At 37.0% G+C, this 15,641-nt stretch overlaps 1 protein-coding gene across 2 annotated transcripts in view; it reads left to right on the top strand.

The window, feature by feature from the left end:
- The window catches only part of il1rapl2 (interleukin 1 receptor accessory protein-like 2), a 445,540-nt gene that overhangs the window by 311,839 nt on the left and 118,060 nt on the right, over positions 1-15,641 (top strand). For both annotated transcript variants that reach the window (XM_079630760.1, XM_079630761.1), the window contains one exon: positions 5,180-5,453. In XM_079630760.1, the coding sequence (XP_079486886.1) occupies positions 5,180-5,453 (274 nt within the window). The remainder of the gene's footprint in view (positions 1-5,179; positions 5,454-15,641) is intronic.

Genomic DNA, 15,641 nt, shown 5'->3' with positions numbered 1-15,641 from the left:
AGTGGGTCTGGCAAAGAGCCCATTGAAACCCATTTCCAATCCGTCGAAATCGCGGCACCAATCAGAAACGTTGGGGCGGGCTTTACACGATGACGACAGAGCAGAGACGGTGACGCAGATTTTGTACATTACAAAGATGGATGCCGCCGTGGAACATCACAACATCACTCGTTCGAATCAGCTATCGCGTCTGTTTCAAGTGATTTAAAATAGTCATTTTCGTTAACACAAACAGAGAATTACTGAGAGTCTCGAGATGTTTCTCCGTCGCTCTGCATACGTCATGTCATTCATCGCTCTGATTGGTTTTAGATCTATCCGACGTCCGTTGGTGACGCCCCTGTGGAAATTAATTGTCTATGGAGCTTTGCCAGACCCTAACTCAGTTACAACTGAGAGTGGTCTGGGTTTTCCCAGGCTAGCTATATATTACTTTGCCCTTCACAAGTGCTAAATCTGTACGGATTTCAATCGGATATGCACACAAATGGAATTTGGACTGACAATCTTAATGTAGCATACTAACAATGACAGGGAACAGGGAAAACAAAACCAAAACACAATTAAATTGACTAAAATATAAGCCTAACAGTCACTTAATAGTTTTCACTTAATAGACTATTAAGTCACAGTTAATAGTGATTTGAGCAAATCCCTAAATATAATTATGAAGTCTGGTGCAGAACTTGTGCTGTTTGAGGTTGAGCTATCAAATTAGCTCAAAAGGCAAATATAAATAATTAATCAAAACTTTGTTTTAATCGTTATAATTAATTATAAATATTTGGATCAGTTAATCAAATTAACTTCATGTAACTGAATTAATATTACAATAAATTAATCTGTTCGTCCAGCGAACACTCAGTATTAATCGTCTATCAACTCTTCAGAAAGGATATTTTCCGTGGCCACAAATAACTCTTTCTTAGCATGTAGCTTTGATCATATCTGTAAAATTGACATTGATTTATAAGCAGACAGGAATCAACTGGAAAGAATGTACACAAAAGTAACACATAACTAATCTAAACAAACATACATGGGTTAAATGGAAAGTGAAAGTGACTAATCAAACTGAAACCGAACAGAGGAATGAAGCTCTTAAAGAGTCATTTAACCTCCTGGAAGAACAATCAGTCCCTTACTACAAAGCTCATTTTGTTAACAAAGTGGTTCACAACTTTAGCTAAACAACGATTTAGTATATCATACGATACTTGCATTTGCCTTAGCTATTGAAGAGCGTGTGCAGAAAGTCTTGATAGTTTGGTCCGATGGTGCTGAAGTTGCAATCGATTTCTTAAGTGTTGAATGGAATGAAGAAGCTATGGTGAACTTGTGGAGTTAGTTGACTCTGTTCTGGCCGAGGAATGTACGCATGGCTTGATGTGTGTGAGGCCGGATGAGGAGCAGAAGCCAGAGAGCGCACGGAGGGAACTTTGTGTTGGCTTTTCAGTTCCTCAAAAGGTCACACCTTTGAGTTTGGCTTTACCCATGAGAAATGTGCAATTCACAAGCAGGAAAGTTCATTTGTTTGAAAAGCTGTCTCATTTGCATGATTAAGCTGGCAGTTTGTGTCTATTTATACTCTGTTAAATACAAGTGAAACTCGAAAAATTAGAATATCATGCAAAAGTTAATTTATTTCAGTAATTCAACTTAAGAGGTGAAACTATATTATATAGACTCATTACATGCAAAGTGAGATATTTCAAGCCTTTATTTGTTATAATTTTGATGATTATGGCTTACAGCTTATTAAAACCCCAAATTCAAAATTAGAATATTGTGAAAAGGTTTTCATAAGCCATAATCATCAAAATTATAACAAATAAAGGCTTGAAATATCTCACTTTGCATGTAATGAGTCTATATAATATATTAGTTTCACCTTTTAAGTTGAATTAGTGAAGTAAATTTACTTTTGCACGATATTAACATTCGAGTTTCACCTGTATAACAAACACACACTGCATTCAATGAGAAGGTGATGTCCCCCATAATGTGAGTAATTAAATGAGTCATTAAACGAGGAATTTTTTGATAGGAGACACCACATAGTAGGTGGGGGTTACATTAGTAGTTCTATCATCAGGCATGCATAACACTATTCAATATAAAAAGACAATATACAAACTGTAATAATACACAAAATGTCCTGGGGAAATCCATGTTCATTCATTAGACAGATTTTTCAATGAATTAGTGGAGATAATTCCATTTCTATGGGACTGCATGTCAGTTTCTTGTAGCCTGTACTGTTCTCTCATTAAGAACAATCAATGTCCCAAGTGTCTTTGAAGTGTGTGAGTGGAGCAAAAGGGTGATCATTCTCATTGGGGAAATCAGACATCACAGAGTCTGCCTGGGGGAGGGGTTGGGAAGATTAAATGGAACAATGGAGTGTTTGATCGGTCCAGTTGTTACAAGGTATACAGGATAAATTAATAAAACATATTCAATTATACTTCAAATCATGGTGTGCAATTACATTTAAATTACAACTGGATATATGATTTTGACCTGCTGGATGAAAATATCCCAATATATTTCATTTTAAAAAGGGAGCAAAGTCATATCTTGAGCTGGGGTTGGGCTCATTGCCGGCTTAAAATTCTAGAAACATCCTTGAACAATCGTTATATTATCACCGAATATATATTAGTCATATCGCCCATCTCTAAACTGCTCAATGTGGACAATTAAACTTTAAGGTATTATAAAATTTAACATCACTAGTTTCTGTAAAGCTGTTTTTAAAACGATTTGTATTGAGAAAAGTTCTGTACAGGCCTGGGGCCTCATTTATAAAACTGTGCGTAGGATCCTTACTAAAAGTGTACGTGCGCCCAAAAGCCAAAAATGGCGTGCGCAAAAAAATATTCAGACTTATAAAACCGTGCGTACGCCAGAACCTGCGCAGAGTTCACTTTATAAATCCCAGTCAGCGGAAGATTGTGCGCACATGCGTCTCCTCCCCGAAATAACCATATATGGAGCTAACAACGCCTAGTTTTACTATGCATATACTCATCTGCATATCATTTGCATATGATTATTCATCCACGTGATAACATGTTTAACGGTACAAGACATTAGGAAAATATGAAATACGGATGTGCCGTCACATTACATTAATACAAATCATTTAGTAGCCTATCCTTGCCTTGTTTTTGAATAAATAAATCAAATAGTGTAAAATACATTTCAGAGAAAGTTTTTCTCAATCTTTTCCACTGGCCAAATAGTCTTTTTAATTGATTTATATTTTTTTTAATGGAAACAGATAGACCTTGTTGTGCATTACATTTGCACAATCTACTATTATCATGATACGCAATTATCTCTGTAGTTAAAACATTGAAACACAGCATGCCAAAGGAAAAGTGTTCAAAAGAATTGCATCCACAACAAATATTTATAGGCTATTTATTGAATATATATATTTATATTTTAACTTTTCAGTAAATGTCATGTAGTTTAAGTGTTTAACTCTATTAATTAGAATGGCATATGTAATCTAAATGTTAATATCAGAAGTAAAACATAGTTTAAATCATTCTTTTATTTAAACTGTTATTGTGAACATGCACTGTAGCCTATTTATAATTAGGACTCATATACAGTTTTACTTCATCTGCCGTTAGATATGCGTCAGTTTCACTAAACGGCCAACGCGCTCGCTGGCGCGGACATTTAATATGTGGATATGTGCTTCAAGTGATAGGCTTGGTGAGTGAAATTATATTTGTATTATCTTTCTGTATCTATAATTTTATTTCGATTTTCTGTCTAAAAGTGACCAAAAATACATTTAACTCCAGCTCACCATCGGTGTCGCCAAACTGCTCCGTCTCCAAAACGTTCGTACGCATGGGTCTGAGTTTGCGTGCAGATGCGCAAATTTTCCCGTCCAGTTTGTTTTTATAAATCACAACTTATGCGTCGGAAGCGGCGTACGCCTCTTTCTTGGCCTGTTTTGTGCGTAAGCAACGGTTATAAATGAGGCCCCAGGTTCCCGAATCACATCACTGAGGGTGCTCTAGTAGTGCAGATGTAGGCTAAAGCAACGGCTCCACCTTAGCAGTGTACAGTGGGACATTTCACTTTTACCAATAATTGGAATAGAATTAAAAACATATTTTGCTATTAGTCTATTTTAACATGTCATATTTCTGTCCCTTTCAGAGTGAATCCAGCATTTATATGTAGATGTCACTTCCGAAACTTTGAAGCATGAAAAATAATAGTTTTATTTATCCTCGAAAACGAGCCAAGACCGATCCCTTTACAATCGCTAAAACGCTGTCGCTTTGTCAGTTCATCGCGATCTCACAAAGCTCCGTTATAATCAACAAAGCTGCCCTTGACATAGCAACATGTTTTTAAAAAACCCACTCAGAACACCACAGCAACTGCACACTTCTCTACACTCACTTTACACGTCCTTCGGATGAGACGTTAAACCGAGGTCCTGACTCTCTGTGGTCATTAAAAATCCCAGGATGTCTTTCGAAAGAGTAGGGGTGTTACCCCGGCATCCTGGCCAAATTTGCCCAGTGGCCTCTGTCCATCATGGCCTCCTAATCATCCTCCTATATATATACTAATTGGCTTCATCACTGTCTCCTCTCCACCAGTAAGCTGGTGTGTGGTGGGCGTTCTGGCGCAATATGGCTGCCGTCGCATCATCCAGGTGGATGCTGCACACTGGTGGTGGTTGAGGAGATTCCCCCCTTCTATGTAAAGCGCTTTGAGTGTCCAGAAAAGCGCTATATAAATGTAATGAATTATTATTATTATTATTATTACACTTCAAGTTCATTCTTATCGTATGTTTTAGACTCCAGAAATCTATCCTTTTTACAAACGAAGCACTCTATATTAAAGAAACATCGTCCTGGTTTCACAGACAGGGCTTAGATTAAGCCAGGATTAGGCCTTAGTTCAAATAGGACATTTCAGTGGCTTTTATATATGTGCTTTAGAAAACAACATTAATGGTGTGTATCTTGAGACAAAACAATAGCTGACATATTTTAAAATATGACAGCGCAAGTTGCTTTCAGTTAAAAGGCTTAAGCCTTGTCTGTGAAACTAGGCAATCGTGTTTGATAAATGGAATAGTGTTTTTTTGTCTTTGTGAATTGTAAATTGTTGATTTTTCTCTCTCCCACAGTTGACGGATGCATAGACTGGTCAGTGGACTTGAAGACGTATCGTGTGTTGGCCGGAGAGCCTCTGAGGGTGAAATGCGCTCTGTTCTACAGCTACATACGCACCAACTATAGCGTGGCCCAGAATGCCAAGCTGCGGCTCATCTGGTACAGGAACAAGGGTGATTCAGAGGAGCCAATCATCTTCTCGGGTCACCGGCTGAGTAAGGAGGGAGATTCCATTTGGTTCCGCTCAGCAGAGATGGAGGACAATGGATTTTACACTTGTGTGCTCAGGTGGGTCATTAGCAATTCAAACTTCAAATCAAGTGTGCGCTGAAAAAAACAGAGCCCTAGAACTGCACTGAGTCATATATGTTTACTTAGGCTGAGGCCACACTAAAAGATTTTAAAAAATCTTATAAGAATTTCCAAATGTGAGCGACCACAAACTAATAAGAAATCATAGATTTTACCGATTTGTTCCTCTAGTGTGTGGAGTGACCAGAGAAGCACAACACACAATAACAGATTCCATTCACAAACAATAGAGTCTCGCAAAATCTCTCGCGTCAAACGTGAACAAACATGGCAGACAACCAGCAAGAAGAAATGGTGCTTATATTGTATGGACTGCTTTTTACAGAAAACTCACGGGGAATAAAAATAAAAATGTTGATGAAGTCGTGGAGACGGTGTGAACATGGACTTTACATGTTACAGTAGTGAGTCTTCCGTCAGCTCGCTTTCTGATTTGATATTGTTTCGTTTCACTTGATAAACTCCAGAGCGTGCATACGTGTGTGTGTTTGTCCTCGGGGTTCTCCACACGCAACAGGATGAATGTTGAATATTCACGATTCGAGATCGGGGTGGTTCCGACGTTCTTCCTAGCAGATTCAGTCACTCTTAACACACCTCACACCACAGGAAATATGATGGTATAATCTGAAGAACCATCAAGATTTTACCTAGGATTGTTATGTTATGATTATTTACTTACTTTCTTACTTACTGATGGTTTAGGTGTAACTATTAAAAACAACCTACCTTCTTATTCAGTTTAGAACAATTGACAGTAACAATAGAAATAAAGAATGATTTCATTAATAATTATAGTCAAGTCACCTTTATTTATATAACGCTTTTTACAATACAGATTGTATCAAAGCAGCTTCACAGTGATAACATGAAAATAATACAACAAAGTTTGTTTCTAGAAGAAAATTGCATCATCGTCCACCTTAAGGCAGATCAATAATATTGTTGAACAATAAATGTCCCCAACTAAGCAAGCCAAAATCCAAGGCAAACAGTGGCAAGGAACCAAAACTCCATCAGTGTCAGAATGGAGAAAAAAACCTTGGGAGAAACCAGGCTCAGTCGGGGGCCAGTTCTCCGGCATACAGTTTATTGAGACAAAAGAACCACCACCATTATCTGATCATCCATCAGTATTGATGCCAGTGGTTTATTCACACATTCACAAAATGAATTTGAAAATATTCAAAGAGCAGTCAACAAAAGAAACTAAAGTTCAGGGTGAGGAGGCCATGTGATATGAATAAGAATAAATAATGAATAAGTTATCTGTAATAAACACTGTGCAAAATAGTATGCAAACATCTCATGATGGCATTGTCATGGGCATTTTTCTCTCTAAATTTTACACACACCTTTGGTGCAGAGTCCTAGAGTCCTGGGCCTGTTGATGAAAAAAAAAAAAGAGCTTTATCAGGGTCGCGTACTGAAGGGAAGCTCAATGTGTTGAAGGGTGCAGTTGTATTATTATAATTTGTTTAACTGTCAAAGAAAATTTTTAATCACGCATTTGCTTGTACAGTACAGTAGCCATATACCATATTCTATAAGTGTTATATGATTTGTTTTAACTGTACTGTGAGAGTGGCATCACTGTTTGACAGCATTAGTATAAGGTTCAACTTCTTTAGGCATATTTTGAAATTGACGTCACTGCACAAACCCCCTGTCATAAAACATTTCCTCACAGCTGTGGTCAGAAAAGTACGAAGTACCCACTGGCCCGAATCCATTGGTGTGGGAGAAAGTATTCCCAGGGGATGTCTTTTCTTGTGCTTATGGGAAGTTCATAAAAAAATTGTTTTAATTTAATTTTAGCTCTGAGGTTTATTTTGACATCAGTTTAAAATTATTATAAATTCAGACTGAGATTTTGCTTCCGTATTTTTATTCATTATTTTATTATACTACATATTCCCATACACTTCAATTATTTGTTCATTAGGGATGCAATGTCACGCTGACCTGGTCGGGGATCTGACGGACATAAAATCTGTTGTAGGGTTTTATACCTTAATACCATAAAGTTTTTGCCTTTCTCATAACATTTTCTTCAGGCTGGAATAAACAAAATGACTTTTGAAAGCTCAACAGATAAAAAAAAGAAGAGCTAGCTGTCATACACTTACCAAAAATGTAAATGGTTACACAGAGAAAAATTGGGCATCAGTCTTGAAGAAGCTACTTTAAAACTGTATAGGCGATAAAAAAAAAAAAAAAAATCACATTACAAATGAACAAACAAAAAACACTCCAAATGTTTTTTTTTCAATAACATCTGTGTGATAAAAACTATGTGGTAAATTCATGCTAGCCGCGGTCCTAGAACATAGCATTGCTAGTTCATATTCTAAACAAACATATGATAAAGTAGAGCTTTGTGCCACTACTCTTCTTAGTTGAAATTATACCCTTTTTAAAAGTAGTATTGCTACTCTCAAGCTAAAAATCTGCTAACTAGTATAAAGGGTATGCTATCCTGTCCTGTTCCGTGTTCCTCCCAAGTTTGTATATGTGTTGTTTTATTGAGTGGTGTTTGTTCCTGGCTTCAGTTTCATCAGAAAACTAGCCTTACAGAAAAGTATATGTATAATATGCACTGTACACATACTGCTTACCACTTCCAAAAATAGTAGGTAGTATGGCACCCAAACTCCCTAAACCTCCCCTTTAAAAAATAAAAAATAATATCTGAAATGAGATGCTGAAGATGCAGCATTATAAAATAGCTCTAATTCACACCCGGGTTTCTATACGCTTTTGTAAGAGGAAAGCTAAAGGAAGACCTTGAGGAAACCCACTGCTCAGAAAAGATTTTACTCTCACACAGCGACTGAAGGGCAATTGGTGTAAAACATCTAAACAGAGGCAGCTGTGACTGAAAGCACAGGATCTATTTCCTCCAAGGTCCAATGGCTGCAGGATGGTTAATTCTGTGTTTCCATTTCAGGCCCCGTAAACATGTCTGGCAGTGAATAAAATACACTGTGACAAACTACACAGTCTTAGACCCACACAACTAAACATGAGCTATTATCTAACACACAACATCTGCATGTTATCAAACAAATATTCAGTTAAACTAATTTCAGAACACAACCGCACTTCCTGAAACAACCAACTGTATCCAGATTAGTGTTCTTTTTTACATACCGTATACAAAAACATTAAGATTAAGTTGTACAAAATGACATCCGTCACCTCATTATGAACATGAATTTACAAAGAACAATAATACATTTAGAAAAAAATATATAAACAAAGTGTTACATTTTCTACATTTTATTTGTTTATTTAAAAAAAAATTAAGCCTTTTTTAAAGATTTCTGCATTTCAATTAATGTTAAAATTCCATCAAATTTAATCGAATAATCCTTACAGGTTTTAACTGAATAATTGAACAATCCTTAATCACTTATTCAGTTAAAATACGTAAGGATTATTCCTTTCAATTTGATGAAATTTTACTATTAATTGAAATGCAGAAATCTTAAAAAAAAAAGCTTAACACTTTTTTTGAGTGAAGAGTTCAGACTGCATCACGGGAAACAATGTTTTCCAGCTCTCTGATTTCTTCCTTTGTTGCATATTGGCCTTGACTGATGAGGTAAAAATATTTTTTAATCTAATTTGGTTATTTGAGGTAATCTTAAAAAATATTTGAATGAATATAATGAACACAGCCTTTAAATACCAAATGGCACATTCAAACATGTCTGCCTGCTATATCCAAAGCAACTTGCATTGCTTTGCATGGCATTCATGGTACCTTTCTTCCAGATTTCAGTTCTTGCTTTCCCTTTGAATCTAACCAATAGCGCTGCACTGTGCTCTATACTTGACCTTATACTTCTGCTAAGGTATTGAAGTGTATATCTGATGAACACTTTACAGGAGTAGATTATAAATTATGCCGTCATATTTATAAATGATTAAGAAAAGCAAAACAGCTGTTGTGATGAACGTTACCGTTGTGTTTATAGAATGTACTTTATTATATGTAGAGGCCTTGATGGTCCCACTTTATATTACGTGTCTTTAACTGCTATGTACAGTACGATTTAAGTTAATCATTTGATACAATGCACTCAGGGCTTGACATTAACTTTTTTGCTCACCAGACACTGTGGCTAGTGGTTTTCCAAAGTCACTATCCACTCAGAATTGTAACTGAACTGGACACAGTTTTGACATACCATGGGCAAAAACGCAATAATACTCTGTAATATTTTTTATATTATTTCATAATTTAATGAAATTATGACGCACAGATCCATTATACTGTTACACATGCGTTTTCCTTCTCAACCTTTCTCACTGTTTACGTTCACTTAAAACAAAACTGATTGTGTTCATGTGAATACTTGCCCAGACCAGCATTTGGACATTATTTTGTGTGTATTTGACTGTTTTAAGCGCAATAAGCAGCGAAAATGTACTCAATTTAGTACTGAGAGGCGGCTTTATGTGCGAGCACAGAATCTGCGGGAATGAGTAAAATTATGCGGAATACATGCAATCCCACACCGAAATTCAAGCCCTGTAACGCCAATAATATTGATCCGGAGCAAATGAAACGAGTGTGCGAGGAGAGGCGGGTTTGTGTGTCAACTCACTGACAGAGAGATGAGAGAGAGAAAGCGCAGCTGGTATCATGTGTCTATTCTGCAGGAATTGAGTATTGGAAGCATTTCAGATATATTTCAGTATCAATATGTATCAAAAAAATCTATATTTTTGATCACTATATTGCACTTAGTTTATTATTTAAGATGCCTTTTTAAAAGACTACAATTAAAAAAATGTATATATTATATAAAATTCAACCCGCCAAAGTGACTACTACTGAAATACACCTGCATTTGGCAGGTTGACGGGTGTTAATATCAAGCCCTGAATGCACTTATTGTGTTCATACATGTTTATACATTGTACCTATCCATACCATCAAAACTTTCCCCTAACCTAACCCGCATTCCACCTCAATGGCAACAAAAGTGTGTTGCAATACTACATTAACACAATAATTAACACAACACAATGTACCAACCTTTTTTTTTTTTTTTAAATGCAAGTACATAGTACTAAAAGACAACTAATATAAAATATGTGCCCGGCCCCAGTTGCATCTGCTATTAAAATACATTTGGTTGATCTGATCACAAGTGGACTTTACTAAATGCTGGTGCAATGGTGTGCAACACATTTTAAGATCATCAACTTTCAACCCCATTCAGAGGTGGTTTAAAAATGCATGTCACATTGCATTCGTAGTGTAATCGTGTGTTCGAACCGCCGCATAGGACTACCTACTCACCATTAGGGATGTGTTGAGGGAAGGTCTGTCAAAATCTGAGATTTAAACCCAGCAATCCTGCTAGAATCCCAACAGGATGAAAGAAAAAACAAAACAAAAAAACAATAGATCTCCATGGATGGTTAGCCAGGGAAACCAGGTGCTTCTTCTTGGTTTGGGATAAATACTCAATTTAAAAACAACATGTGGACTGTGTGGTGTGATAGGACATATTATCACTCTGTAAATCATTCATATTATATTTGAACACATCAGACTTTCACCTTCCTGCTGATGTACTGTATGTGGTGAGGGAATCAGAGAGCCTTCCCTCAATGAAAGGTGACACAAGTGCCTCGCTTGACCACTTGTCATTGACCAAGTCAAATGCATCTTAATAGCTGGTGTAAACAGTTCTTCATCAAATGCAGCAAATAGTCTGACAGTGCAGTGGTAGTGTTTGAAGAAGTAATTTCCTCTAATTAAATCAAGCCAATTAAGAGGACAATTAGAGACAGCTGGTTAAACACAGCCAGGCCTGATTGCCAGCCTTGTTCTTTATTCAGTGCTTCTCAGTTTTTAAATGCCCTTTCCATGCATTCATTATTTGTGTTTTAACAAGGCCTCTTGGGATGAATGAAAGATTACAAGGATGAAATTCGAGAACAGAGGGTCTCAAGTGAAACATGTTAAATGAAATATACCATACTCACTGAAATGCCACTTCAAAGGGCCAACAATTCGCTGAAGACATCTCCCATTATGTTGTTTTCTGTTAATCTAGACATTCATAAATCTTAATAAAGAAAGAAATGCTTTGAGTCTCCAAGTGGCTTGATGAGTGTTGATTGATGATGACCCTGTTTGGACCTGATATTAAGATGTGTTTTGGTAATTTTTTATTTAATATTTATTTAATATGGACATAGCAATAACATTGGACGAACCAGATAGATTGTTTAAAGTGTTATAGCACATGTGCTAATTTTCAACACCTGTCCATAGGGGGCTTTTACAACAGATAGAAACACATTGTTAAACAAGACAAGGCACATTTTACACATGGGAACAACTTTGGCCCGATTTAAGCCACTGTTTGAGCTCTCTGATAAAGATGTTAATATTGTTCTGCAGTTTGAATCCAGTGGGAAGAGAGTTCCATAGTGTAGCCCATCTAAAGGAGAAGTTAGACTTTCCAAAAGATTTTCTAAACTTTGGGAGCTCATAATCTCCACTAACTGAGGCTCTGGTGGAAGGTCTAAAGGCTGGTTCACACGGCAGGATAATTAGGCCGATTTTAGCCCCGATTCACCCCTTCCGACAATCTTAAGGATGCTCTTGCGTCTGCTCGGAAGGACGTCGGGACCGCTCCGATCTCAAATCAGGGATATCCAACATGTTGGATTTTTTGGGCCCAATTTCTCCTCGTGTGTGGTGTCCCCCGGGGACAAACGAGCACGTGGACTGTGGCGTGTAGCCAATCAGAAAGCGAGGTGACGAGGCGGCGAGGAAGCACCGGGAAACAAAATCAAAACAGCCTGCGGCATGGCGCACCAGAAAGTCCAGTGGACGTCGGAGATGGAGGATAGCGTTTTTTTTTCTCTCGGTTAAAAACAAACTACAAACTATCGCCACTGCATCCTCTTCGTCTGCCATGGATTGTTTACTCTGAAGTCACGTTTGATCTCGAGGGATTTTGCGAGATTTCCCGTCTGACCTGGGAATGCTCAGTCAAATCGTTTCGTGTGTGATGTGTTGATTTTGCTGTGTGGTTGCGCACCACACACTGTACGACCAAAACTGTTAGACCCGTGATTTTCTATCGCCGTGTGTGGGGTCTCTCAGGTTTGGAAAATCAGCCGACAATTTTAAAATTTTCCCGTGTGAACCAGGCTTTTGAGAGCCCTGACGCCTCTCCATGAGGCCAGAGAACAGTGGTGACACATAGTTGTTCAAACATTTAAAAGTCAATTTCAAAATGCTAAAATTTTACACAAAAGTTAAAAGCTTGTGTGATGCCATCTCATAGGTTTCTTGTCAAATATCTTAATTGCCTGTTTATATAGAGAATTGACTGGTTTCAAAGTAGACGCTGATGTTTGTGACCATGCTGTAATACAGTATGACAAGTGTGAAAAAACCATTGCATGCATAAACAATAAAGCCACGTGATGTGACAACTCCTCTAATAAAACGAAAACAGTTCAGATTTGATTTAACTTTCCTGCAAACATGGTTTACTTGACTTTGAAACTTCAGGTGTCTATCCAAGATATTTAGATCACAAGTAGATGAGGGAGACAACATACCCATTACACCTAGTATTTTAATCTGTCTCTTTTGTTCACTTTTAACCACTGCTATCCTGATTTCTCAGAGGAGAGGGTCTATGGGCGGGAAAATGTATGTGTTTTTTTCAGATCGTTCAATTTAATGGACAAAATAAGCTCTCACAATTTACATATGAATGCACTCGAAAATGATCTTGGAAAAACAAACGGAGAGCAGCAGCTTTTGTTTCTGCTCTGAAAGCCGCAAGACCACGCAAATGCTGTGATTGTGTGTTAGAAATCAGGAATGGTGAGGGAACATAGTGCTTGGTATGTTTTTCAACTTCAAACCTAATTTGGGTCTTTAGCCAAGAAAATGTTATATCTTGTCTGGCTTGCGTGCATCCCATAATGTTTACGCGTTAGGTCAGTAGGCGGAGAGTAGGCCGTCTTTTGTGTCTTTTGGAACTCATTCGACCACATGAGCGTTTACACTATGAAAGCAATGCGTTTTCGACTACCTCTGAAATTGTCGAAAGTGGACAAGCTCAAACGTTTAGACCCTGTTTACACCCGTCTTAGCGTCGACCAAAATGCATCTTAATACCAGGTGTAAACAGGGCCTCAGTCTCTATGTGACGTAATGTGTGTCCCTGGGGCTGTTTATAGGTGGAAAAGGATGGAGTGTGTCACCTGTGTATTCCTGTTCCAGCTCCTCTGTTGTTCCTTGCCTCCTTGCAGTGCATTTAGATAAAATGGCTTTCATGACCTATTTGGTAACATAAACGGTAGTCTACTGCCTGAGGCTGCAACTCTAGTTGGTGTGTAGCTATATCATCCCTCTGATAACAACTTTTGGATATACGATTTGATATTTTGGTGCACTGGATAAAAACATGTAATAAAAAAAAAGTGTTTAATTAAATCCCTATGTGTACATATTAAAGCCAGCCTTCAAGCACTTCAGAAACAAATAAGGGTGAAGTGCCAAAATAACCTGTGACTTTCTACCATCTAATACACCATAATAGTTCAATTAAACAGGTACCAGAAATTAATTATACAGTATAAACTAGGATAATCTAACAGTAGCAGGATGACATTATCCAATTAAATATGTTGCTTTATTTGATCACATAAGTGAGACATAATGAGACACTCAGTGTGCTACAGAAATGGTCATTTAATGGAATTTTGAATATTTCTGTTTGTTCTGTTATTGTTTACATTTGTGTTTTGACTTGAAATATGAGGAAACATTCTACTATGGACCAATACATCATGTACACAATTTATTTATTTATCTAACATACAACAAATCTATTTGTGCATTACCTGATTGTATTTATAATTATTGTTTTATTATTTATCTGAAGTAATAAAGAAGAAATAAACTTTAGTAAACCCAACAGAAACAAAATAATAATAATACGTGAATGGTTAGCTAAAATCATGTAAAATAGGAAGGAATTAGGACACACTGATTGTGAATTACAAGAAGTAGTAGGTAAGTCAATGCAGCTGATGGCATTTATGTTCAAATTATTCAGTTATGTTTATCAGTCAACTCAGAGGCCACAATCAATGCACATCACTGACATTTAAATCTCCTCAATACAACATCACAAGAAACATGAGCTTTACCCCTGAATATATAAACTGGATGAAATTGACAGGCGAATTACTAGATTTGCTTTAGATTTATTTCAAGATTACTAAAGGACTTAAATGTTCCTAAACATGAAAAGGAAAGTGATAGATCCGCAAACCGAGCTATTTAAGATAAGAAGGGTAAGAGAGCCACAAATGTCACTCTGTCATCTATTCACTTAAATGATGCATGTGGTACTTTTAGCCCTTATGTCTCTTGTTAATTTGCCTATAGGGACAATTGATGAAAATTACTTGCATAGCTAAAAGTGACACATTTATATTAAAGTACTTTAATGAAGTGATTAGTTAATTAAGCCAGTGAACTCTGGTATATTCTTAGACCTGCACATACAATGATGGATTGACAGAATGACAGATTGGTGTTAATACTCACTAATATAGTACATGATCATAGAAACCTAATTTTTTCCCCAAAGGTATATGGAAAATTGTCATGAGTCATGTGGCGTGACATCTAAAGTCTTCATCTTAAGTTTTAACCATGCCTTTTTAAACCATTCATTCATAATTATTTTGAACAAGCTCATTCTGATTCTGAAAGCGTTGAAGGAGATCCCCTAATAACTTAACCCTTTCATGTGTAGAGGTCACTACAGTGGACAGCTTTCAAAAAGCATGTTCTTGCATTCACATGGGTTTTGATGGCATAGTTGCACATCAACCTCTACAGTGGACCCTGGTGCATCATCCTATTCATATCCAACAAATGGCAAGCTATTGTGTGTCGATTTTTTACCCCTTCAAACCAAAAGGGCCAATGGCCAGTCAGAAATGCCAAGTTTCTCTGGAATATCCACCCATTCCTTTTATCCTATGATAGAATGTTGTAGCATCAAGCAATATCTAATGAGTCATACCACAGTTACATTTTCCAAGAATTGATTTTAGATTGGAAGAACATTCTGATTAATCATAACCAGCTGT

Source organism: Phoxinus phoxinus (genome assembly GCF_949152265.1).
Source record: "Phoxinus phoxinus genome assembly, chromosome: 12".
NCBI lineage: Eukaryota > Metazoa > Chordata > Actinopteri > Cypriniformes > Leuciscidae > Phoxinus > Phoxinus phoxinus.
The sequence above is the reverse complement of the archived record's forward strand: the minus strand, read 5'-3'. Positions and strand labels throughout refer to the sequence as shown.